Source organism: Sprattus sprattus (genome assembly GCF_963457725.1).
Source record: "Sprattus sprattus genome assembly, chromosome: 3".
In the NCBI taxonomy this organism is placed as follows: Eukaryota; Metazoa; Chordata; class Actinopteri; order Clupeiformes; family Clupeidae; genus Sprattus; species Sprattus sprattus.
In genome coordinates this window covers 26,518,372-26,544,874 of record NC_137922.1, presented here as the reverse complement: position 1 = coordinate 26,544,874, position 26,503 = coordinate 26,518,372, and the positions used below count along the sequence as shown (strand labels likewise).

Sequence of the window (26,503 nt, the reverse complement as noted above, 5' to 3'; positions counted from 1 at the left end):
CATCACCAGATAATACACACCAAGGAAGACCAGTCTTTCACACATCACCAGATAATACACACCAAGGAAGACCAGTCTTTCATACATCACCAGATAATACACACACCAAGGAAGACCAGTCTTTCACACATCACCAGATAATACACACCAAGGAAGACCAGTCTTTCACACATCACAAGATAATACACACAACAAGGAAGTCCAGTCTTTTACACATCACTGCCGCTACACGCCGCAATATGTTAAATATTTTATATTTGTCATCTTTCCATTAGTTGTGAAATTGATGTAATATCTTCGTGCTTAAGGGGAGCTGTACTGATTTAAGCTGTATACTGGACATCCACAGACGTTCCTCACATGATCTGTGTGTGTTGGTTCGGGTAACACTCCTTGCCTCCATACACACACACTAACACTTACCCTCCATACGGCTAACACACACACACACACACACACACACACACACACACACCATAAATCTACTCTTGAATTACAAAGGGAACTGTGTGTGTGTGTGTCCTAGACATCCTCTGTTCCCACTGTTGGCGCTGCTCTTTGAGAAGTGTGAGCAGTCGACCCAGAGCTCGGACTGCGTGACGTCGGCCAGTTTTGATGTGGACATCGAGAACTTCGTGCGTAGCCAAGAGAAGGAGGGAAAGGCCTTCTTCAGTGAGGACCCCGAGCTGGACAGCCTGGTGAGATGCTACACACACACACACACACCTGAGACTAAAGGCTAACACACACACATACACAACTGAGACTAAAAGCTAACACACACACATACACACCTGAGACTAAAAGCTAACACACACACACATACACACCTGAGACTAAAAGCTAACACACACACACACACCTGAGACTAAAGCTAACACACACACATACACACCTGAGACGTAAAGCTAACACACACACACACATACACACCTGAGGTCAACGGCTAACACACACACACACATACAAGGTTAACGAGCTAACACATATACACATACACAAACCTGAGGTTAACGTCTGATACATACACACACACATACAAACCTGAGGTTTACAAAGCTAATACACACACATACAAAATCGGATACCACTGTTAGATTCAACACTGATCCTGACTTACAGGGCGACACAAGCCTAACACAGCTGCTAACACACAGCCACATGTTAAGGACTAACACAGACCTCACGTGTGTGTGTGTGTGCGTGGGTGCGTGCGTGCGTGTGTGTGACGTATGTATGTGTGTGCGTGTGTGTGCTTGTGTATGTGTGTGTGTGGTGTGTGCGTGTGTGTGTGTGTGTTTTTGTGTTCAGATGGTGAAGGCCATCCAGGTGTTGCGTATCCACCTGCTGGAGCTGGAGAAGGTGAGCGACCTGTGCAAGGACTTCTGCTCCCGCTACATCGCCTGCCTCAAAACCAAGATGAACAGTGAGACGCTGCTGAGTGGAGAACCAGGCAGCCCCTACTCACCTGTGCAGTCACAGGTACACACACACACACACACACACACACACACCACACACATGAACTCACTTTATACACACACCACACACACACACACATGCACTCACCACATACAAACACACACACACACCATTTAGACCCCCCACACACACACACACACACACACTATTTACAGCCACACAAACACAATTTACAGCCACACACACTCATATGCACACAAATAATCTTGCACATGAATACATGTTTCACAGTTTCTTCAACATGCAGAGACATTAATTCCCTGTGTGTGTGTGTGTGTGGTGTGTGTGTGTGTGTGTGTGTGTGTGTGTGTGTGTGTGTGTGTGTGTGTGTGTGTGTGTGTGTGTGTGTGTGTGTGTGTGTGTGTGTGTGTGTGTGTGTGTGTGTGTGTGTGTGTGTGTGTGTGTCAGGTCGCCAACGCGCTCACGGGCACCATCAGTCCTCAGGGCATTATGGTTCCCGCCTCAGCCCTTCAGCAAGGCAACGTTACCTTGACAACAGTCAACCCTGCACAGATGGTGGCAGGTATGTCACCGTGGCATACATCCCCCTCAGGTAAGGCTGCAGCTGTTCAAACACATATACACACACACACACACACATAAACACAAACACAAAAACACAAACACAAAAACACACACACACAAAAACACACGCGCACAAAAACACACACACACACAAACACAACTCTCACCTCGCTGAGATACAGAAACAAATCTATCAAACTCTACTTAATTCAGTTCAATTGTTGTTATACAGCGCAAAACAATAACATTGTCTCAAGTGACATTACAGAGCCCAGAGCCAATCAGAAACATGGAGAAGGGGAGGGGAGCCAATCAGAAACATGGCATACAGTATAAGCATGCTGATGGCAGATGGTATCAGCCTCTCAGGTTAAAGGGGCGGCCAATATGATTGACAGATTGGTCATTGCGTGCCGACGGTGATGACAACACAGCGCCAAAACCTTTTAGGCACACATTGGGTGCTCTTGTGTCAGTCGCTGCAGTCCTCACCTTAAAGACAAATATAATTGTTTAGCAATGAAATCCAGAAGAGTTCAGTGTAGTAATGATCACATGTGTGACCCCCTAGCATGTAGAAACACTGACAGGCTGCCTACACACACTCACACACACACACACGCACACCCATGCACACACATAGGCACACAGACGCACAACCATGCACGCACGCACACACACAAGTTTAAGATGCTAGTTATTTCTCCACAGTTATTGAGTGTCTTTGTGTGTTTGTGTATGTGTTTAAACCATCAGGTGGAACGGTCTATCAGCCTGTTACAGTCGTGACGCCACAAGGACAGGTGGTCACCCAAGCACTGTCACCGGGGACAATACGCATTCAGAACACACAGGTATAACACAGCGCACACACACATTATTTTACTAGCTTTCTATTCAGTTATTGGTTCACTGTCAGGAATTGAGTTTTTGTGTATGCGTGTGTGTTTGTGTGTGTGTTTGTGTTTGTGTGTGTGTGTGTGTGTGTGTGTGTGTGTGTGTGTGTGTGTGTGTCAGCAGCTTCAGCTGCAGTTGAACCAGGACTTGAGCTTCTTCACTCAGGATGAAAGTTCCTCCAAGAACAAGAGGGGCATCCTGCCCAAACAAGCCACCAACGTCATGCGCTCCTGGCTCTTCCAGCACATCGGGGTGAGAGGTCACGGCATCCGTCAGTACACACACACACACAAACACCACCAACTTCATGCGCTCCTGGCTCTTCCAGCACATTGGGGTGGGAGGATACGCCATCCGTCAGTACACACACACACACACGCCACCAACGTCATGCACTCCTGGCTCTTCCAGCACATCGGGATGAGAGGTCACGCCATCCGTCAGTACACCGTCACACTGTCAGGATATATTCACACTGATGTCAGGATATATTCACACTGATATTCACACTGATATATTCACACTGATATTTACACTGTCACACTGTCAGGATATATTTCCTCTGATGTCAGGATATATTCACACTGATGTCAGTATATATTCACACTGACGTCAGTATATATTCACACTAATGTAGGTATATATCCAAACTGATGTCAGTATATATCCACACTGATGTCAGTATATATCCGGATATATTCACAGTCAGGGTCTGAGGAGACAAATCTGTAAACTTCATAACATTTGAGGATGTTGTGTTTTGTTGTGGTGCGTGTGTGGGCGCGTATGTGCGTGTGTGTGTTTGTATCCACAGCACCCCTACCCCACTGAAGATGAAAAGAAGCAGATTGCCACTCAGACGAACCTGACTCTCCTGCAGGTCAATAACTGGTATGTCCCGCCCCCACCCCGCCTCTACACTCCCATTGGCTGCTGCTCCTGCAGTCCAGATGCTGATTGGTTGAAGGATAACTCTGCTTCACTCTCACAGGTTCATAAATGCTCGGAGGCGGATCCTGCAGCCCATGTTGGATGCCAGCCAATCAGAAACTCCCAAAAGCAAGAAGAAGCCGCCCCAAAACCGCCCACTGCAGCGCTTCTGGCCCGACTCCATCGCCTCTGGAGTTACTCAGCAACACGTTACTATGGCTGATGGTACGTGTGTGTGTGTGTGTGTGTGTGTGTGTAACTGTGGGCCCACTGTACCACTGCAGCTCTAATATTTATGTATATTTTATAGTGCTGTCAGTTTAACGCGTTATTAACGGCGTTAACGCGAACCCATTTTAACGCCGTTAATTTTTTTATCGCGCGATTAACGCGATGTAAAAAAAAAAAAAAAAAAAAAAAACTTTTGAAAGATGAAAAGAAGCAGATTGCCACTCAGACGAACCTGACTCTCCTGCAGGTCAATAACTGGTATGTCCCGTTAAACTTTTTTTTTTTTTTTTTGCCCTCCCAAACTTTGTAGTAGGCTAACGTCACGTTTGAGTGAATTATGAGCGCGATACAGCGAAATGGATGATAGAAAGCTTCTGAATAGAAAGTTTACCTTTAAAAGTTGTGTTGTGAAGCGTTGTGAAGCGAGCTTCACTGTTGTCTGAAAATGTCAACAGGCAGCTGGCAGCAAAAAATATTAAGCCATGGTTTAACTGCACTATAGGCTGAGTCCATGTTTATCTTAAATGTGCACTTTATAATTTTATTTTGTACCGCCCTGTTTGGCAATGTTGTTTTTCAATAAAATAAAACATTGCTTAAAGCAAGCCAATCCACTTTTCCATTTTCACATTTCCACTTTTCAGCATTAAAATAAAATAAAAATGATGGAAAAAAAATTATTGAAGGGGCATTTAGAATAGATAAAATTTGTGATCGCGATTAATTTTGATTAATTTAATCGCGGTTAATTTTGAGTTAACTATGACAAAAATGCGATTAATCGCGATTAAATATGTTAATCGTTTGACAGCACTAATATTTTATAGTATTTACAGATGTGTCATGTGGCTTATAAAAGTTCTATCAATCTTGCCATTTTAAGCTAAACTGTGTGTGTTTCTGTGTGTGTGTGTGTGCGTGTGCGTATCTGTGTGTGTTTGTGTGTGTGTCTGTGTGTGTGTGCGTGTGTGTGTTGTGTGTGTGTGTGTCCGCCGCCCAGGGACCCTGGTGGCAGTGGGGGAGGATGGGCTGCAGTCCCTGTCGTCAGACGGAGCAACCCTGGCCGTGCAGCAGGTGATGCTCGGGGGCCACAGCGAGGATGACGAGGATGACCTCGGCTCAGACGACGAAGATCACCCCGACCTTTCAGACGCCAACATCTCCAGGCTGGGCCTGGACCACAGCAGCTCGCTGCAGTAGACTCACTCACACACACACACAAACACACACACACTCACTCACACACACACACACACACACACAATCACGCATGTATGGGCACAGATGTTATTACACAAAAATGCCAACCATGAAAGCAAAAGAATGCACACACACCCACACAGACACACACACACACACACGCATGTTTTAAGTGCTGTCCATAGTACTGTAGTTCATTTGGTATTGAAGTACAGAAGTAGACAAACTTTTTGTATAGTTCAGAATAATGAGTTTGACTGCTTAATGTACACACACATACATTGATGTGTTTGCTTTATGTACACGCACACACACACACGCACGCACACACACACGCACACACACACACACACACACACACAGGAAGAAAGCACAACCACAGCACACAGCGCTGGCCTGTTCCTGGTTGTGCTGGGGCGATTCTGTAGAGTGCACTTTCCCTCCTGCAGGGCCCCCCCGCTCCCACACGATGCAGAGAGCCACGTGACCTCCGGGTGACCTTTGAACTCTAATCACAGAGGTCATGGGAGCTGCGTCCGCTCTCCTGCCCTCTGCAGTGCCAACCTGTCACTCAGCGTCTCCTGTACAGTCGAACCGAACCCTGGCATGTGTGTGTTCTCCCCCGCAGATAAAGTTGATCTATTTTTATACACTGATGGATGACATCATGGTTGTGTCACATCTGAGTCTTTTGCTGTTTTGGCCTTTTTTTTGTTAGTTTGTTTTTGTAAGAGATATTTATGGATAAATATTTGCTTTTAAACGTAGCTGTAGATCCCTATTTTGAGGGGTGTTTGTTGGTGAATTTGTGTGCTAATATAATTGACTGATATGGGGACTTTAACACAAGACGTTATTTGGTAGAAGATCCCTTAGTGTCTCACACACCAAATGAGTTTATATTCATTACCATCACCTGGCTTCATCTGTATCTCATAGGACACACACACAGTGCCATGATGCCCTTTTAAGGCACGCAGTCAAAAGCAGCATGCAATGAGGTGTGTGTGTGTGTGTGTGTGTGTGTGTGTGTGTGTGTGTGTGTGTGTGTGTGTGTGTGTGTTTGTGATTTAATGCATGATCTTTGGCTTCATAAAGCTGGTGTATCTGGAAACAGGATGATATGTGAAGATTCATCATGAAGGACTGATGCGAAAGCACACCTCACACACCGCAACACACACAGCACAGCTCTCTCCCGGGTAATCTCACACACCTCGCGTCAGCATCACAGCAGCTTCACAACCATCAGGAAGACTTTATGAAAAAGAGTGTGCTTCCTAAAAAACACTAAACCGTCTGCAGCATTACCGTGGAAATACTCATGTCAACTGCCTCCGTTTCTTTTTCTTTTTTTAAGTCTGATGGAGATATGTTTCTGAATATTAGAACCACACACTCAGCCTTTGGGTCGCTGTGAGAAGCTCTGAGGTTCTGTGGCGTGAGGCGTCACCGCAATGTGTTTGTAATAAACAAACAAACAAACAAAAACATGTAACTCTTTGCTCGATGTTTTGCTTGATTTTTATGTGAAGGTTTGCTCTCTTCCACTGTACAGAACTTGTAAGTGGCAGGTTTCTGAAAACACTACACTTTGATATAACGCAAAAAAAATAGCTGTTAACAAAATGTACATCTTTTTTGCTGAAAGAGTCTTGTATGAAAAATAAAACATTTGAAAGCTTTTGTAAAAAAAAAAAAAAGAAAGAAGAAAGAAAACTTGCGTTGTCTGGAGTTTTACACACACGTACTGCATTCCATTTCTAAGAGAGCTCTCTTGACTCCCCCTCTTGACTCCTCGATGCCCCGACTCCTCGATGCCCTCAGTGGTGAGAGATCAAGAGACCGTTCATTTTCAACATTTGGGACACTCTAATCAGAGAGGATGTGGCATCATCACGCTGTGTGTACGTATCTGCTCGCACTAGCGCGCTCTGTCAGACTGCAGTGTGTGTGGTGCCGTCACTTAGCAAGCGAGCAATCATAATAAGCTACTGACATCGACATGGCTAACGTATACCTACCTAACGAATTCAGACAATTCTTTGTTAATCAATCACGGCATAATTGCCCCCGCTAGTCAAGCGAAAAGTGTCCGATTAAAAGTGCACTAACAGGCTATTCCCGGGTGGTAAAATAGCCCTTTGTACAGTCCCGGGTGGGGGAGATAGCCAGCTGCTTAGCATAACTGCCATTCAGAACCAATGGTAATGCTACCAAGCTAGGCTAGCTAGGTATGCTAACTCGGTATACATCGTGAATAACCACCAAAAATACTCATGTCACTGGCTTTAATTTGAGAATGGCATGTTATTAGTACATTTAATATCAGTACAGTTGTTTAATTACTGCTGATATGTACATTTATGGTCTGTAGCCTTGTGGTCTTCTGACTCTGCTATCATAGCCATTAGGTCCGCCATTGATTTCAAAATAAACCGAGAAGCTCTGGCTGGGAATGGCGCACAGAGTTATGGGTAATAATGCCGCCATTAGGGCATCAAGGAAGCTCAGACCCTCACTTGAAAAACGACCGTTATGTGACGTATTTCAAGGAGTCGACAAAAGCGGAAATGAAGGTTTAAGAGCAATGGGACACTCCTTGCTCTCTTAATAAGAAGTAATGAAGGAAGGAAGGAGGCATGAAGGAGGCAAGGAGGCACCTTTGGAACGGGGGGCTTGCATGCTTTGCCTGAAGAGACTGGCTGGGCTCTAGTCTCCACTACCACAGCAGCACCAGCCAGCCATGAGCTCTCTGCTGCTCTCTAGAGTGAGTTAGTGGTAGAGCAGACACTCATTCCTTCCCCTTTTCCATCAACAGGGAATGGCGTCCTTTTGTGGTTTGCGCACCAAATTTTTAACTTTTCGGGGCATATTGACAAATAAATAAATAAATTGGTACCAAATTTTGAACTTTTCGGGGCATATTGACAAATAAATAAATACATTGGTTTCGGAACCTGAACAGTTGGTTTGCAACTGGAACTAAAAGATTATCAGTTTTTCCCGTGCGAACCGTGAAAGTAATTAGTGTGATCCGTGACTACGCAGTTCTCTCGCAGGTAATTAGTGAGATCCGTGACGATGCCGTTCTCTCGCAGGTAATTAGTGAGATCCGTGACAGCGCCGTTCTCTCGCAGGTGATAAGTGTGATCCGTGACGACGCCGTTCTCTTGCAGGTGATTAGTGTGATCTGATCTGGCCTCTCAATGCGTCTGCTTACTTCCGTCGGGCCGCGCCTCCATTGATGACACATCCTTGGTTCCGCTCAAAACTGGTGGTAACGAGCTAACCCTAACCTATACCTAATCCTAGGAGGCAAAGGGCTCACTGCGACACCTACACAGAGAGGACGGGACGGGGTCCTGACCCTTCTCTCACAGACGGGGTCGTGACCCTAATCACACAGACGGGGACGGGGACGGGGACGGATCCAGAAGGACAGTAGTGTATGTGGACTCCCTGTGAATGGAATGCATGATGATGTTGGTGTTGGCACCTTGCTCTACCAATGGAACCACAGGAACAGTGAACAGCATTAGTTTGACATGAAATATATAAATACATCAATACAGCAGGAATTATATAAATACAGCAGGAAATATATAAATACATCAATACAGCATTTCATTTAGTTTGACATGAAATATATAAATACATCAATACAGCATTTAATTTCCACAAGGGTCTCTGGAATAGTGGCAACCCATTTAATCTGCATTTAATCTGTCTGTTCATCCAATTTGTGTTCAGGTGTGTCTTCCTGAAGTAGGTCATGAGGCTGTCGTGTTCTCCGCGCTGCACAGCCTCCATCTTAAGGCTGGTTAGCCACTCTGAGCCTCTTCCTTCTAAACAACACAAACAAACAAACAGGCAACATAAAGGTCAGAGTTCACTGCTACACACTACACAGGTACACTCACTCCAACACTGACTCTAACAATGACACTCACTCTGACACTGACACTAGCTCTAACACTGACACAAATATTTCAAGGCAAGCTGTTGTCATTTCACCAAGAACAAACTTTTTTGATCTGTTGGTTTGCCTGTCACAATAATGTAGATACCATGTCCATACTTTGAAGGTGGCAAATACACCATGTGTGATCAGTGGTACATGGTTAGTGTTGTTGAAAAACAAGCTGACCTGGGTTCAATTCCTGGGCAATGCAAGATGCTATTGTAATTCTCTTTGCCTTGCAAAAGTATTCACCCCCTTGGATGTTTTACCCTTTTATTGCTTTATGGCTTTTTGGACAAATAAAATCACAAAAAAGCCCTCTTTAACTTCAAAGTGAAAACGTATTTCTGCACAGTTATGTTAATTAAATAAAAAATATGTAATGAAAATAAGTGCTTGCATAAGTATTCACCCCCTTTATCACCCCCTTTATATAGACTGACCTAATTCAACAGAGGTCCAGTCAATTGGTGCTAGAAGTCTCACAATTTTTTTGTATCCTTCCCCTGACCTATACTTTTCAATAACCTTTTCTCTGAGTTTCTTAGGGTGATCTGTGGTCTTCATGGTGTAACAGTAGCCAGGAATACTGATTACTGAATACTGACAAGTGAATGGACCTTCCAGACACAGGTGTCGTTATACTACAATCACTTGAGACACATTCACTGCACACTGATCCCCATTTCACTAATTGTGAGACTTCTAGCACCAATTGGCTGGACCTCTGTTGAATTAGGTCAGTCTACAGCCGCGGAAAAAATTAAGAGACCACTTCAAAATGATCAGTTTCTCTGGTTTTACTATTTATTGGTATGTGTTAAAGTAAAATGTTCATTTTCGTTTTATTCTATAACCTACTGGCAACAATCCTACCAAATTTCAAATAAAAATATTGTCATTTAGATCATTTATTTGCAGAAAAATGACAATTGGTCAAAATAGCAAAAAAAGATGCAGTGTCTTCAGATCTCGAATAATGCAAAGAAAACAAGCTCATATTCATTTTTAAACTACACAATACTAATGCTTACACTTAGGAAGAGTTCAGAAATCAATATTTGGTGGAATAGCCTTGATTTAAAATCACAACTTTCATGTGTCTTGGCATGCTCTCCACCAGTCTTTCACATTGCCGTTGGGTGACTTTATGCTACTCCTGGCGCAAGAATTCAAGCAGCTCGGCTTCTTTTCATGGCTTGTGACCATCCATCTTCCTCTTGATCACATTTCAGAGTTTTTTTATGGGATTCAGGTCTCGAAATTGGGCTGGCCATGACAGGGTCCTGATCTGGTGGTACTCCATCCACATCTTTACTGGCCTGGCTGTGTGGCATGGAGCATTGCCCTGCTGGAAAAAACATTTCTCAGAGTTGGGGAACATTGTCAGAGCTAAAGGAAGCAAGTTTTTCTTCCGGGACAACGTCTTACTTTGCCTGGCTGAGGTTTGTAAAAGACCATAAGGATTGAAAAAAGCGGACTGGAGGGTCTTCTAGTTCGTCTTCTCTGATGAGTCCAATTTTCAGCTTTGCCCAACACATGGTCGTCTGATGGTTAGACGGAGACCTGGAGAGGCCTACAAGCCAGAGAGTCTTGCACCTACTGTGAAATCGGACTCATCAGAGAAGACGAACTTAGAAGAACCTCCAGTCCGCTTTTTCAATCCTTATGGTCTTTTACAAACCTCAGCCAGGCAAAGTACAACGTTGTCCCGGAAGAAAAACTTGCTTCCTTTTGCTCTGACAATGTTCCCCAACTCTGAGAAATGTTTTTTCCAGCAGGGCAATGCTCCATGCCACACAGCCAGGCCAGTAAAGGTGTGGATGGAGTACCACCAGATCAGGACCCTGTCATGGCCAGCCCAATTTCGAGACCTGAATCCCATAAAAAACCTCTGAAATGTGATCAAGAGGAAGATGGATGGTCACAAGCCATGAAAAGAAGCTGAGCTGCTTGAATTCTTGCGCCAGGAGTAGCATAAAGTCACCCAACGGCAATGTGAAAGACTGGTGGAGAGCATGCCAAGACACATGAAAGTTGTGATTTTAAATCAAGGTTATTCCACCAAATATTGATTTCTGAACTCTTCCTAAGTGTAAGCATTAGTATTGTGTAGTTTAAAAATGAATATGAGCTTGTTTTCTTTGCATTATTCGAGATCTGAAGACACTGCATCATTTTTGCTATTTTGACCAATTGTCATTTTTCTGCAAATAAATGATCTAAATGACAATATTTTTATTTGAAATTTGGTAAGAATGTTGCCAGTAGGTTATAGAATAAAACTAAAATGTACATTTTACTTTAACACATACCAATAAATAGTAAAACCAGAGAAACTGATAATTTTGAAGTGGTCTCTTAATTTTTTCCGCGGCTGTATATAAAGGGGGTGATAAAGGGGGTGAATACTTATGCAATCACTTATTTTCATTACATATTTTTATTAAATTTACATAACTGTGTAGAAATATGTTTTCACTTTGACATTAAAGAGAGCTATTTTGTGAATTTTATTGTCCAAAAAGCCAACTTATATTGACCATGACTGATTTATAAAAGCCATAAAAGGGTAAAACATCCAAGGGGGTGAATACTTATGCAAGGTACTGTATGTGTTTGATGTTGCATTTTTATGTGAAAATTATTTAAAAGAACTATAAAATTTACTGACACCAACTAAGCTAACACTGACACTAACACCATTCATCACAGCTACAATAACCCTAAACAACACAAACACATAACTAACCCTCATAAAAACACACACATACATACATGTGTACTGTCTCATACACACACTGTCTCACACACACACACTGTCTAATTAATACACACACACACACATACACACACACACTGTCTAATACACACACACACACACACTGTCTCATACACACACACACACACTGTCTCATACACACACACACACACACACACATACACTGTCTCTCACACACGCACACACACACACACAAACACAGACTGTCTTGCACACACATAAACACACACAACACACTGTCTCACACACACACACACACACACACACACAGACTGTCTCACACACACACACACAGACACACACACTGTCTCACACACTCTCCTCCTCAGTCACCTCCAGCTGCTGGTGAACCCAGGGAAGGGTGGCGCTGATGCGCGTGTACACGCCTGGTTTGTTCCTTTCGGCGCAGCCACGCCCCCAGCTCGTCACACCAATCAGCTTCCATGCGCTGGCCCCGCCCTCACAGGCCAGTGGACCCCCACTGTCGCCCTGGAAACGCCCAAAACAAACACCGGTTGATGGGACTCATAGATCTGTGTCAAGGTTTAACAGAAACACACACACACACACACACACACACACACACACACACACACACACACACACACACACCTAGCAGGTATCGGTCCTTCCCTTCAGGTATCCAGCACAGACACACACGCACACGCACACACGCACACGCACACACACACACACACACAGACACACACACACACACACACAGTCACACAGACACACACACACAGAGATACACACACATACACACACACACCTGGCAGGTGTCGGTTCCTCCCTCCAGGTACCCAGCACAGATCATCCAGGGGGTGATGCGGCCCTGGTGCACCTGTGGCTCGTTGCACTCCGCACTGGACATCAGAGGCACCAGAGCTGAGCGGAGTTGGACGCTGGTCTCTCCTGCCCAGCACACACACACAAACACACCACATACCATATATACCATATAGACTATACACATCACACATATTCACACCATACAGACATACACAAACCATACACTGTACACCATATGTGTATGGTGTATTTCTGTCCGTGTGTGTGTGTGTGGTATTTTTCTCTGTGTGTGGTGTATTTCTGTCCTTGTGTGGGTATGTGTGGTGTATTTCTGTGTGTGCGTGTGTGTCTATGTGTGGTGTATTTCTGTATGTCTGTGTGTGTGTGTGTGTGTGTGTGTGTGTATGGTGTATTTCTCTGTATTTGTGTGTGGTGTATTCCTGTGTTGTTGTGTATGTCTGTGTGTGTGTGGTGTATTCCTGTGTTACTGTGTATGTTTGTGTGTGTGTGTATGGTGTATTCCTGTGTGTGTGTGGTGTATTCCTGTGTTGGTGTGTATTTATGTGTGTGTGTGTGTGTGTGTGTGTGTGTGTGTGTGTGTGTGTGTATATGGTGTATATCTCTGTATGTGTGTGTGGTGTATTCCTGTGTTGTTGTGTATTTGTGTGTGTGTGTGTGTGTGTGTGTGTGTGTTTTGACCTCACCTTCGTCCTCAGTGGCCCCCCAGCCTGAGATCCAGCACATTTGGCCCTCCTGAAACTCCTCCCCTGAGTTGGGCAGGCAGACGGGCTCCACCAGCCCTGAGGGGCAGACAGCCATCAGACTAAAAGACTACAAATCCCAGCCTACTGGACTACAAACCCCTGACAGGCTTCACCAACCCTGAGGGGCAGACCTATGGGGCAGACAGCCATCAGACTAAAAGACTACAAATCCCAGCCTTCTGTACTACAAACCCCTGACGGGCTCCACCAGCCCTGAGGGGCAGTCCGACATCAGACTTAAAGACTACAAGATTGCTACAAGATTAGCCTGGAAACTTTGTTGAAATCACCTGTGTATCAATTGACTCTGTGTGTGTGTGTGTGTGTGTGTGTGTGTGTGTGTGTGCGTGTGTGCGAGTGAAACTCCATGTCAGATGTGTGTAAGCGTCTGATAGAAGGGGGAGTCACCATTAAAGCTGATTGGCTGAGAGAGCTGGACGAGTGCGATGTCATAGTCCAGGCTGCTGGGGCGGTAGCGGCCATGGTGTATAATCTTCCGGACGCTCAGCGAGCCCTCTCTGGTCAGCGGCTGGTCCACCACACCAGCGAACACCGTCCACAGAGTCACATCAGAGAATCTAAAGAACACACAGGCAGAGGGGTAGATTATAGTGTGTGTGTGTGTATGTCTCACCCATAGACACAGTCTGCAGCTGTGAGGATCCAAGTTTGTTTGTGTGTGTGTGTGTGTCTCACCCATACAAACAGTGTGCAGAGGTGAGGATCAAAGTGTGTGTGTGTGTGTGTGTGTGTGTGTGTGTGTGTGTGTGTGTGTGTGTGTGTGTGTGTGTGTGTGTGTATGTCTCACCCATAGACACAGTGTGCAGTGGTGAGGATCCAGGTGTGTGTGTGTGTGTGTGTGTGTGTGTGTGTGTGTGTGTGTGTGTGTGTGTGTGTGTGTGTGTGTGTGTGTCTCACCCATAGACACAGTGTGCAGCGGTGAGGATCCAGGTGTGTGTGATGATGGAGCCTCCACAGATGTGCTGGTTCTGATAGTGAAGGCTGACCTGCCAGGGGATCTGGCCCCCCCTCGACACATTTCCCCCCACCACCCGAAGACCCATCTTAGGCCTAGAACCACACTCTGCAGGACACAGAACAGAGATCGCTCTTCTAGAACCACACTCTGCAGAACACAGAACAGAGATTGGTCTTCTAGAACCACACTCTGCAGAACACAGAACAGAGATTGGTCTTCTAGAACCAGACTCTGCAGAACACAGAACAGAGACCGGTCTTCTAGAACCACTCTGCAGAACACAGAACAGAGACCGGTCTTCTAGAACCAGACTCTGCAGAACACAGAACAGATACCGGTCTTCTAGAACCAAACTGCAGAACACAGAACAGAGATCGGTCTTCTAGAACCATACTCTGCAGAACACAGAACAGAGACCGGTCTTCTAGAACCACTCTGCAGAACACAGAACACAGACCGGTCTTCTAGAACCACACTCTGCAGAACACAGAAAAGAGATCGGTTTTCTAGAACCACACTCTGCAGAACACAGAACACATACCGGTCTTCTAGAACCACACAGTACAAAAGAGAGATAAGTATTCTGATGTTCTGTTTAGTTGATAAACACAGACATTTAACTGCTATCATCACAAAGCATTTTCATGCGTAAGCATTATCCCTCCAGACAATTCGTTTTGTGTGTTGGGTCTGTCATGATAAATGGTTAATGGCCCACTTCAATGTGTGCCAATGAGTTTGTGTTAGTGTGAGTGTGTGTGTGTGTGTGTGTGTGTGAGAGTGTGTTGGTGTGTGTGTAAGTGAGCGTATGTTGTGTGTGTGTGTGTGTGTGTGTGTGAGAGTGTGTTGGTGTGTGTGTAAGTGAGCGTATGTTGTGTGTGTGTGTGTGAGCAGTAGCACCTGTACCCTCACCAATGCATTTCAGTGTGATCACTGCTCCAGAGCTGCACTTTGCTGTTTTACTGTAGAGAAAAAACAACCCAGATTCAGTCTGACACACACACACACACACACCCTAAACACAAACACAAACACACCCTAAACACACACACACCCATAACAGAAACACACACATACTAAGACACACATTTACATGCATGCTCACACACGTTCACGTGCAGGTGTGTGTGTGTGTGTGTCTCCACCTGAGGTGAGAGTTGTGTATTTTGATGCTCCGATGACTTGATGACTGACTGAGGTTCACCAACACCAGATCATTCTGAAGGGCTGGCTCAACAGCAGACATCTGCAGAGGGGACGAACTCACATAGCTACACACACACACATACACACACATACACATACACACACATACACACACACACACCCACACACCCACACACCCACACACCCACACATTTATTTAAAAAAAAAATGTATACATTTTATTTGTGTGTCAGTAAAAAATAAATTAATTAATGAATTTAATTTATAGCGATTCATATGAATCTCAGAGCGCTACAGAAAAAAAGGTAAAAAACAGAGTTAAAACAGCCTATAATAAAACATATTTAAGAAGATAGTTAAAAAAACATAGTTATGTCTAGTTATAGTATATGTCTATGTTTGGGTGTGTGTCTATGTGTATGTCTCTTAGTGTGTCTGTATTTGTGTGTATGTGCATCTGTGTATGTGTATATTTATGTCTGTGTGTCTGCGCATGCGTAGGTGTAGGACCGTGTGTGTGTGTCTGCGCATGCGTTTGTTGTGTGTGTGTGTGTGTGTGTGTGTGTGTCTGTGCATGCGTTTGTTGTGTGTCTGTGTGTGTGTGTGAGTGTAAGGGGATGTGTGTGCGTGCGTGCATGCGTGCGTCTGTGTGTGTGTGTTTTTGTACCTGGTGAAGCCCAGCTGCTTGCAAGCAGTCTGGCCCAGATTTGGCTCCCATGGTTCAGAGCAAACCGTGAGCCACACCCCTTTCCTGCGTATCTGCAGAACTGAGCTCCGCCCACTCACACGCACTGACCAATGAGAGATGAGGATGGAGAAATGTGAGAATGAATCTGGAGATAAGGGACGATTCTAACACCATCCCTACCATACAGGCTTAGCCTAACCCTAACCATAACAACATTTCTACCATACAGGCTTAGCCTACCTCTAACCATTTCTACCATCATGGGAAGAAGACAGAAATAAACCAAAACAAGCAAGATCTCCCAGCAGTTAAGGATTAGAGGAAGTTCTCCTTCCTGAAGCGCCCGCAATACCCCAAATATCAGCGACATGAGAATGTGTGTGTGTGTGTGTGTGTGTGTGACGTGTGTGTGTGCGTGTGCGTGTGCGTGTGCGTGTGCGTGTGCGTGTGCGTGTGAGTGTGCGTGTGCGTGTACGTGTGCATCTGCGTGTGTGTGTGTGTGTGTGTGTGTGTGTCTCTGTGTGTGTCTCTGTGTGTGTCTCTGTGTGTTTGTGTCTGTGTGTAATGATTTAATCTTCCCTGTGAATCAGCACAGAAGTATTCACCACAGTTGAGCTCGTCTTCCCCTCCAGTGCAGTCCTTCCCTCCGTCACACAGCGCCGTCCTGCTGATGCACAGGCCTGAGGAGGAGCAGCGCACCTTCCCCACACAGCTCAGACCCACTGCACACACACACACGAACATGGAAAAATAACACTTGTTGCTTATAGGCGAAACTAAATAAGAAGGCTAGACATTAGTTAGCCAGCTAGCAAAAGAGGGAGATAAGGGCATGTACAAGCACACACACAGTGTGTGTATCTGTGTGTGTGTGTGTGTGTGTGTGTGTGTGTGTGTGTGTGTGTGTGTGTGTGTGTGTGTGTGTGTGTATGTGTCTGTGTGTGTGTTTTTGTGTGTGTGTGTTCGTGTGTGTGTGTTCGTGTGTGTGTGGTTGTGTGTGTGTGTGTGTCAGGATTAACTCCCACCTCCGAGCCCCACTCCCAGGATGACTCCCAGGGCTGCGAGCACACACACACCCAGCAGCAGCAGCAGGCGGGCAGAGCACCAGGGGAAACACCACCCCTTAGCCAGATCATCTCCTGAGTGACACACACACACACACACACACACACACACACACACACACACACAGAAAGAGGTACATAATCTCCTTGAGGACAAACGCAGACACAGACACAGACACAGACACAGACACAGACACAGACACAGACACAGACACAGACACAGACACAGACACAGACACAGACACAGACATAGACATAGACATAGACATAGACATAGACATAGACATAGACATAGACATAGACACAGACACACACACACAGACATACAGAAAGAGGTACATAATCTCCTTGAGGACATACACATACACACACACACACACACACACACACACACAAAAACAGGTACATGATCTCCTTGAGGAGTTAACCATAGGATATGGAGGTTAGGGTTAGGATAAGGGTTGGGGCGGGGGTAAAACTGAAGTTAGAGGAAGTGAGGGTGGGGGTAGCATGGAGGTGCATGAGGTTTTAATCACTATGGTGACATCTGACCTGTGCGTGTTGTCCTGTGACATGAGACCAGGGTGTCATTAAAGATCACTGTGTCAGTCCATCCCCCACCACTCCCCTCAGTCAGGCTGTAACCCGGGCAACAGGACAAAAACAGGACCGACATCTTCGATCATAGACATACTGTATACAGCCACGGAAAAAATTAAGAGACCACTTAAAAATTATCAGTTTCTCTGATTTTACTATTTATTGGTATGAGTTAAAGTAAAATGAACATTTTAGTTTTATTCTATAAACTACTGACAACATTTCAAATAAAAATATTGTCATTTAGACCATTTATTTGCATAAAAATGACAATTGGTCAAAATAGCTAAAAAGATGCAATGTTTTCAGATCTCGAATAATGCAAAGAAAACAAGTTCATAAACAGTTCATAAACTACACAATACTAATGCTTTAACTTAGGAAGAGATCAGAAATCAATATTTTGTGGAATAACCTTGATTTACAATCACAACTTTCATGTGTTTTGGCATGCTTTCACATTGCCGTTGGGTTACTTTATGCTACTCCTGGCGCAAAAATTCAAGCAGCTCAGCTTCTTTTCATGGCTTGTGACCATCCTTCTTCCTCTTGATCAAATTTCAGAGGTTTTTAATGGGATTCAGGTCTGGGAATTGGGCTGGCCATGACAGGGTCCTGATCTGGTGGTCCGTCATCCACACCTTTACTGGCCTGGCTGTGTGGCATGGAGCATTGCCCTGCTGGAAAAACCACTCCTCAGAGTTGGGGAACATTGTCAGAGCAAAATAAAGCAAGTTTTTCTTCCAGGACAACGTTGTACTTTGCCTGGCTGAGGTTTGTAAAAGACCATAAGGATTGAACCGAAGCGGACTGGAGGTCTTCTTCTAAGTTCATCTTCTCTGATGAGTCCAATTTTCAGCTTTGCCCAACACATGGTCGTCTGATGGTTAGACAGAGACCTGGAGACGCCTACAAGCCACAGAGTCTTGCACCTAGTGTGAAATTTGGTGGAGGATCGGTGATAATCTGGGGGTGCTTCAGCAAGGCTGGAATCGAGCAGATTGGTCTTTGTGAAGGACGCATGTATCAAGCGAGGTACAAAGTTTTCCTGGAAGAAACCTTGCTTCCTTTTGCTTTGACGATGTTCCCCAACTCTGAGGAGTCTTTATTCCAGCAGACAATGCTCCATGCCACACAGCCAGGTCAGTGAAGGTGTGGATGAAGGACCACCACATCAGGACCCTGTCATGGCTAGCCCAATCGTCAGACCTGAATCCCATTTAAAAGCGGTGGAATGTGATCAAGAGGAAGATAGAAGGTCATCAGCCATCAAACAAAGCCGAGATGCTTACATTTTTGCGCCAGAAGTAGTATAAAGTCACCCAACGACAATGTGAAAGACTGGTGGATGCTGTGATAGTAAATCAAGGTTATTCCACCAAATATCGATTTCTGAACTCTTCCTAAGTAAAAACATTAGTATTGTGTTGTTTAAAAATGAATATGAGCTTGTTTTCTTTGCATTATTCGAGATCTGGAAACACCGCATCTTTTTTGTTATTTTGGCCAATTGTTATTTTTCTGCAAATAAATGCTCTAAATGACAATATTTGTATTTGAAATTCGGTAGAAATGTTGTCAGTAGTTTATAGAATGAAACAAAAATGTTAATTTTACTCAAACACATACCAATAAATAGTAAAACCAGAAAAACTGTTAATTTTGAAGTGGTGACTTATTTTTTTCCGCAGCTGTACATGTCTATGTCTTCGATCTCCTAAATCAAGCAAATGCTTCTAAGTACAGTGCCTTGCATAAGTATTCACCCCCTTTGATGTTTTACCCTTTTATTGCTTTTAAAAATCAGTCATGGTCAATATAAGTTGGCTTTTTGGACAAAATAAATCACAAAAAAGCCCTCTTTAATGTCAAAGTGAAAACCGATTTCTACACAGTAATGTAAATTAAATAAAAATATGTAATGAAAATAAGTGATTGCATAAGTATTCACCCCCTTTATCACCCCCTTTATATAGACTGACCTAATTCAACAGAGGTCCAGCCAATTGGTGCTAGAAGTCTCACAATTTGTAAAATGGGGATCAGTGTGCAGTGAATGCGTCTCAAGTGATTGTAGTATAACGACACCTGTGTCTGGAAGGTCCATTCACTTGTCAGTATTCAGTAATCAGTATTCCTGGCTATTGTTAAACCATTAAGACCCAAGATCACTCTAAACAACTCAGAGAAAAGGTTGTTGAAAAGTATAAGTCAGGGGAAGGATACAAAAAAATGTCCAAGGCACTAAACATCCCCTGGAATTCTGTGACCGTGCAAGAAGGAGACTAGTAAGAGAGGCCACCAATAGACTCTAGAGTGATCTTGGGTCTTAATGGTTTAACAGTAGCCAGGAATACTGATTACTGAATACAAAGTCAAAGTCAAAGTCAAAGTGTGTTTATTATTGCATGTACCAAATTGCTTCAGCACAGCAAAATTCTTACGACTTGACAAGCATCATTCATCTACGCAGTAGACGTCATACATATAACAAAAATAACATAAAAGTCTATAACACTATGACAATAAAACATATAAAATGTAAATATTAACATACAACAATTTAAAAAACAACATATATCTCTGTAACACTATGACATTATAACAATATAACATATAACATTCAACAATTAGAGTATAGTAGAAGGCTAGCAGCAGTTTAAGTGTGAATAGAGAATAAGTTAAAAAGAAATGTTAAGGATAAGTTAAAAGTTTTTAAAATTGTGCAAATATATCTATGAAGTGAATTATATGAGTGGGGGAGCAGGGAGTAGGTGGAGGTGGCAACTGTTCAGTGGTTCAGTGTTTCTGATTCAGAAGCCTTACAGCCAGGGGGAAAAAGCTATTTGTGAGTCTGGTAGTCCGTGTTCGGATGCTCCGGTAGCGTCTACCAGGCGGCAGCAATGAGAACAGTCCATAGCCTGGGTGGCTGTTGTCCTTTAGAATCTTTTTTGCTTTCCTCAGGCATCTACTGTTGTAGATGCCTTGCACGGAGGGGAGATGGCTGCCGGTGATACGCTCCGCTGTCTTCACCACCCTCTGCAGGGCCTTGCGGTCGGCAGCGGAGCAGCTACCATACCAGGCAGTGATGCAGCCTGAGAGGATGCTCTCAATGGTGCATCTTTAAAAGTTTGTTAAAGTTTTTGAAGACATGCCAAACTTATTGAGTCTCCTCAAGAAGTATAGCCGCTTCTGTGCAGTTTTGACTGCTGAGCCTGCCTGCATGGACCAGGTTAGGTCATCCTTGATGTACACACCGAGGAATTTGAAGTTGGAGACTCTCTCCACTTCAGCTCCCTCGATGTGTATGGGGTCCTGACCCCCCCTCTGCAGCTTCCTGAAATCCACGATCATCTCCTTGGTTTTGCAGACGTTGAGAGACAAGTTGTTGTCTTGGCACCATTCTGCCAAGACCCTTAGCTCATCTCTTTAGGCGGTCTCATCGTTGTTGGAGATGAGACCCAGGATGGTAGTGTCGTCTGCAAACTTCAGGATGATGTTGGAACTGTGTGTTGCCACACAGTCATGCGTGTACAGGGAGTACAGGAGGGGACTGAGTACGCAGCCCTGGGGGGCCCCAGTACTCAGGGTCAGTGAGGAAGAGGTGTGGTTGCCCATTCTCACCACCTGGGGTCTGCTCGTCAGGAAGTCCAGGATCCAGTTGCACAGGGGTGTTTTAAGACCCAGGCCCCTGAGCTTCGGGACAAGCTTGGCAGGCACAATAGTGTTGAATGCTGAGCTGTAGTCCACAAACAGCATCCTCACATATGTGTTGCTCTTTTCCAGGTGGGAGAGGGTGGCGTGTGTAGCTAGGGCAATGGCATCATCTGTTGATTGGTTTGGACGGTATGCAAACTGAAAGGGGTCCAGGGTGTTGGGAAGGGTAGAGCAGATGTGGGTTCTGACCAGCCGCTCAAAGCACTTCATAATTGTGCAGGTCAGTGCTACAGGGCGGTAGTCATTCAAGCAGGTTACTGATGTTTTCTTTGGTATGGGGATGATGGTGGCCTGCTTGAAGCAGACCAGTGAATGGACCTTCCAGACACAGGTGTCGTTATACTACAATCATTTGAGACACATTCACTGCACACTGATCCCAATTTCACTAATTGTGAGACTTCTAGCACCAATTGGCTGGACCTCTGTTGAATAAGGTCAGTCTATATAAAGGGGGTGAATACTTATGCAATCACTTATTTTCATTACATATTTTTATTTAATTTACATAACTGTGTAGAAATCAGTTTTCACTTTGACATCAAAGAGAGCTATTTTGTGATTTTTTTTTTGTCCAAAAAGCCAACTTATATTGACCATGACTGATTTATAAAAGCAATAAAAGGGTAAAACATCCAAGGGGGTGAATACTTATGCAAGGTACTGTACCTACAGTGGGGAAACTAAATATTTGACCCCCTGCCAATTTCGCAAGTTTGGCCACTTGCAAGGAAATGCGTGATCTATATTTGTAATGGTAGGTCTATTTTACCAGTGAGAAACAGAATATCAACACTATAAACAAACAACAATATAAACCTGGTGACCAACTAGAAGAACTTGCTTGCCAACAAGGGTTTCTCCAACAAGTACTAATGTAAATACAAGCATCAAATAGCATTTTTTTGTTCAGTAGCTTCATATGTAGCGAAATAAAATAAAATATTATTTTCAGGGTATAAAATAATCTTCTCTGTGTCATGTTTTGCTAGGGCTTAAAATACTTATTTGCGGCAGCAAATCGATTCATAACTAAAATACAGTTTTCTGGATATTTTTGTTGATATTCTGTCTCTCACTGTTTAAATAGACCTACCATTACAATTATAGATCACACATCTCTTTGCAAGTGGGCAAACTTGCGAATTCGGCAGGGGGTCAAATCCTTATTTTCCCCACTGTATGTGTGTTATCAGCCCATCAGACGCATGTCTTACTGTAATACTGAACACCCTGGTTTCGTTACAAGTAGAGGCATACCTCACAGTAGTCTGAAGAACAACCTGGTTATATGACCTCACGCAATCCCACATGGAGCCATCCATTGTTACTGCATAGCATCAAAACAACTCTGATCCAACCTTTAAAACATCCCATTTTAGAGAGCAGAAGAGCACTTATCAACACACCCCCACACTCTCAAGTGTTAATGCAATGCCTACGTGTAAATAGGCCATTAGACAGACAGTCAGACAAACAGACAGACAGACAGACAGACAGACAGACAGACAGACAGACAGACAGACAGACAGACAGACAGACAGACAGACAGACAGACAGACAGACAGACAGACAGACAGACAGACAGACAGACAGATAGACGTGAGAGACAGACAGACAGACAGACAGACAGACAGACAGACAGACAGACAGACGTGAGAGAATGCTCACCTCCAACAAAGGGTTTCACCTTGGTGATGGGCATGCCGGGGCTGGATGGCGGGGGATTTTGGGGGGGCACAGGTGAGGGGAGGGGCTCAGGGACGTGGGGGTCCTGAGTGTCCGTGTTCCAGAGGTCACGGGGTCGGCCGCTGGTCTGGCTGCTCAGGGAGCTCACAATGAAGGTAGACGGCGTCACAACCGTCGGGAGCTCATCTTCCTCAGTCACAGACAAAACCTCCAGAATCTCCTCGTCCTCCTGCTGCTCCCCGCCCCCCTCTACCTGGGGGCTCACAGCAGAACTACACTGAGAAGGCCCAACCACACTACTCTACACCAAACCCAAACTACTCTACACCAAACCCAAACTACTCTAAAGCCAGACTCCTCTACACCAAACCCAAACTGCTACACACCAAACTACTACACACCAAACTTCTCCACACTACTCCAGACTACTCCACACAAAACCCAAACTACTCTACACCAAACTACTCTACACCAAACTACTCCACACCAAACTACTCCACACCAAACTACTCTACACCAAACTACTCCACACCAAACTACTCTACACCAAACTACTCCACACCAGAGCCAGACTACTCCACACCAAACTACTCCACACTAAAGCCAGACTACTTCACACTAAAGCCAAACTACTCAACACCAAACCCAGACTGTTCTACACTAAAGCCAAACTTCTACACACTAAAGCCAAACTATTTTACACTATCTCGTCATGTCATGTTAAATCCTAATTTATGTATAACTGATGGAAACATTTGACCCTATACATAATCTCACAGCTTTGATTGGTCAAAATGCCTGAAATGTTCCTAGGATACATTTAACGGCCTTTGATGAGTATCACATTATGCTCTGGAATTTGAACCAAGCTCAACTCGAATCAGTGCAGCACTCCTACGACACTAGTGGTGTTCACCATCCCATGGCAGAACAAACAATAAAAAATCTGCCGCTTCTGCCTGAACTAAAGCCAGACTACTCTATACCAGACTTGTCAACACCAAAGCCAGACTACTTCACACTAAAGCCAAACTCCTCAACACCAAAGCCAAACTAATCTACACCAAACTAATCCATACCAAAGCCAAACTACAATACACTACGGCCAAACTACTCAGCACTTAAGCCAGACTACTCAACACTTAAACCAGACTACTCCACACTAAACATAGACTACTTCACACATCAGACAGACAACTTCACAACAAAGCTAAACTACTCCACACCAAATCCAAACTACTTTACACCAAGCCCAAACTACTCTACACTATTTCGTTACTAAGTGATGTTAAGTCCTAATTTATGTGTAACGGAAAGAAACATCTCGCCCCTATAAATAATCCTACATGTTAATCTTACAAGGTTCCTATACATTTAACGGCCTTTGATGAGTATCACATTATGCTCTGGAATTTGAACCAAGCTCAACTCGAATCAGTGCAGCACTCCTACGACACTAGTGGTGTTCACCATCCCATGGCAGAACAAACAATAGAAAATCTTCCGCTTCTGCCTGGACTAAAGCCAGACTACTCTATACCAGACTAGTCAACACTAAAGCCAGACTACTCCACACTAAAGCCAGACTACTTCACACTAAACTACTTCACACTAAACTACTCCACACTAAACTACTCCACACTAAAGCCAAACTGCTCTACACCAAACTACTCCACACTAAAGCCAAACTACTCTACACTAAAGCCAGACTACTCCACACCAGACTACTCCAAACCAAACTACTCTAGACCAGACTAGTCTACACCAGACTACTCTACACCTGACTACACCAGACTAGTCCAAACCCAAACTACTCTACACCAAACCAAAACTACTCTACACCAAACTAATCCAAACCAAACCCAAACTACAATACACTACAGCCAAACTACTTCACACTAAAGCCAGACTACTCCACACTAAAGCCAGACTACTCAACACTAAACTACTCCACACTAAAGACAGACTACATCACTCTAAAGCCAGACTATTCTACACACTTAAGCCAAACTACATTCTATAGCCAAACTACTCTACACTAAAGCCAAACTACAGTACACTCAAACCAAACTACATTCTAAAGCCAAACTACTTTACACTAAGGCAAAACTACCCAACAAGCTAAACTCCACGTCCCTAAGTCTATCTAACACTAACCCTTTACTACAAGCTAAACTACACTACTACACATGTGGTTAAACTATATAGATTAGCGTTCTATCTAAACTGAACATTCAAACATATTAAGGTCAACTAGACTGCTAAGTCACAAAATGAGTGACTGTGTGCATGTGTATGTGTGTGTTTGCATGATCATGTATGCTTGCGTGTGTATCTGTGTGTAACGATTTGTGAGATCTCACCGTCTGAGTGTTTGCAGTAGTTTCTCCCGGAGCTTCAGGTATTCCTTCTGTTGTGGTCATGACAGCAGATTATCCCTCAGTACAGACGCATAGAGTTCCAGCTCAGACAAGCACATCACAAACACCCACACACATACACACACACACCCTCAATACACAGCCATAGAGTTCCAGCTCACTCACACACCCTCAGTACACAGCCATAGAGTTCAAGCAGAACAGAAACATGCACACACTCAAAAGTATGTTCTACTCAGAATAAGGACAGCTAGGGTTGAGGATCTGCTGTGTGACTGTCCACCCTCCTGACCTGCGGTTGCCTGAGGACCCACTGGAGAGCGTATAGAACCCCCCCCCCCTCCTCCATCCACCCCCCGGGGCCGCACCCCTGACCCCGATGCACAATGGGACACTTGAGCAGGTGTTCGGCACACTGCTGTGCCATGACAGGTGAGGATCGAATGACTAAAGGTGCTCTGTCAGATCCAGTTACATACATGTGGAGGTGCTGGCACACACACACACACACACACATAGAGTCAGCACACACATATACAGCACACACTCAAACATATATGATGTATACACCCCCCCACTCCTCCCACATCATGTCCCACTCCTGCAAAACAATGGAAGGTTTTGTTCCGTTCCCGACCGCATCTTTCCCAC

General features: G+C 44.4%; 2 protein-coding genes across 3 annotated transcripts in view; one reads left to right on the top strand and one right to left on the bottom strand.

The window, feature by feature from the left end:
- Positions 1 to 6,984, top strand: part of pknox1.2 (pbx/knotted 1 homeobox 1.2) — a 10,806-nt gene extending 3,822 nt beyond the window's left edge. For both annotated transcript variants that reach the window (XM_080835722.1, XM_080835723.1), the window contains 8 exons: positions 527 to 698; positions 1,312 to 1,482; positions 1,891 to 2,035; positions 2,764 to 2,861; positions 3,028 to 3,156; positions 3,719 to 3,795; positions 3,896 to 4,059; positions 5,066 to 6,984. In XM_080835722.1, the coding sequence (XP_080691848.1) occupies positions 527 to 698; positions 1,312 to 1,482; positions 1,891 to 2,035; positions 2,764 to 2,861; positions 3,028 to 3,156; positions 3,719 to 3,795; positions 3,896 to 4,059; positions 5,066 to 5,265 (1,156 nt within the window). In that variant the 3' untranslated portion in view covers positions 5,266 to 6,984. The remainder of the gene's footprint in view (positions 1 to 526; positions 699 to 1,311; positions 1,483 to 1,890; positions 2,036 to 2,763; positions 2,862 to 3,027; positions 3,157 to 3,718; positions 3,796 to 3,895; positions 4,060 to 5,065) is intronic.
- Positions 6,985 to 12,320: 5,336 nt separating this feature from the next.
- LOC308362690 (transmembrane protease serine 3-like) lies at positions 12,321 to 26,279 on the bottom strand (the record flags this gene model as incomplete). Its single annotated transcript, XM_080835418.1, has 11 exons — positions 12,321 to 12,500; positions 12,784 to 12,926; positions 13,508 to 13,603; positions 13,976 to 14,145; positions 14,486 to 14,651; positions 14,693 to 14,777; positions 14,882 to 14,981; positions 16,381 to 16,504; positions 17,007 to 17,123; positions 23,454 to 23,724; positions 26,145 to 26,279. The coding sequence occupies 11 exons, from the start codon at positions 26,277 to 26,279 to the stop codon at positions 12,321 to 12,323; spliced, it is 1,587 nt and encodes a 528-aa protein (XP_080691544.1).
- Positions 26,280 to 26,503: the final 224 nt, after the last annotated feature.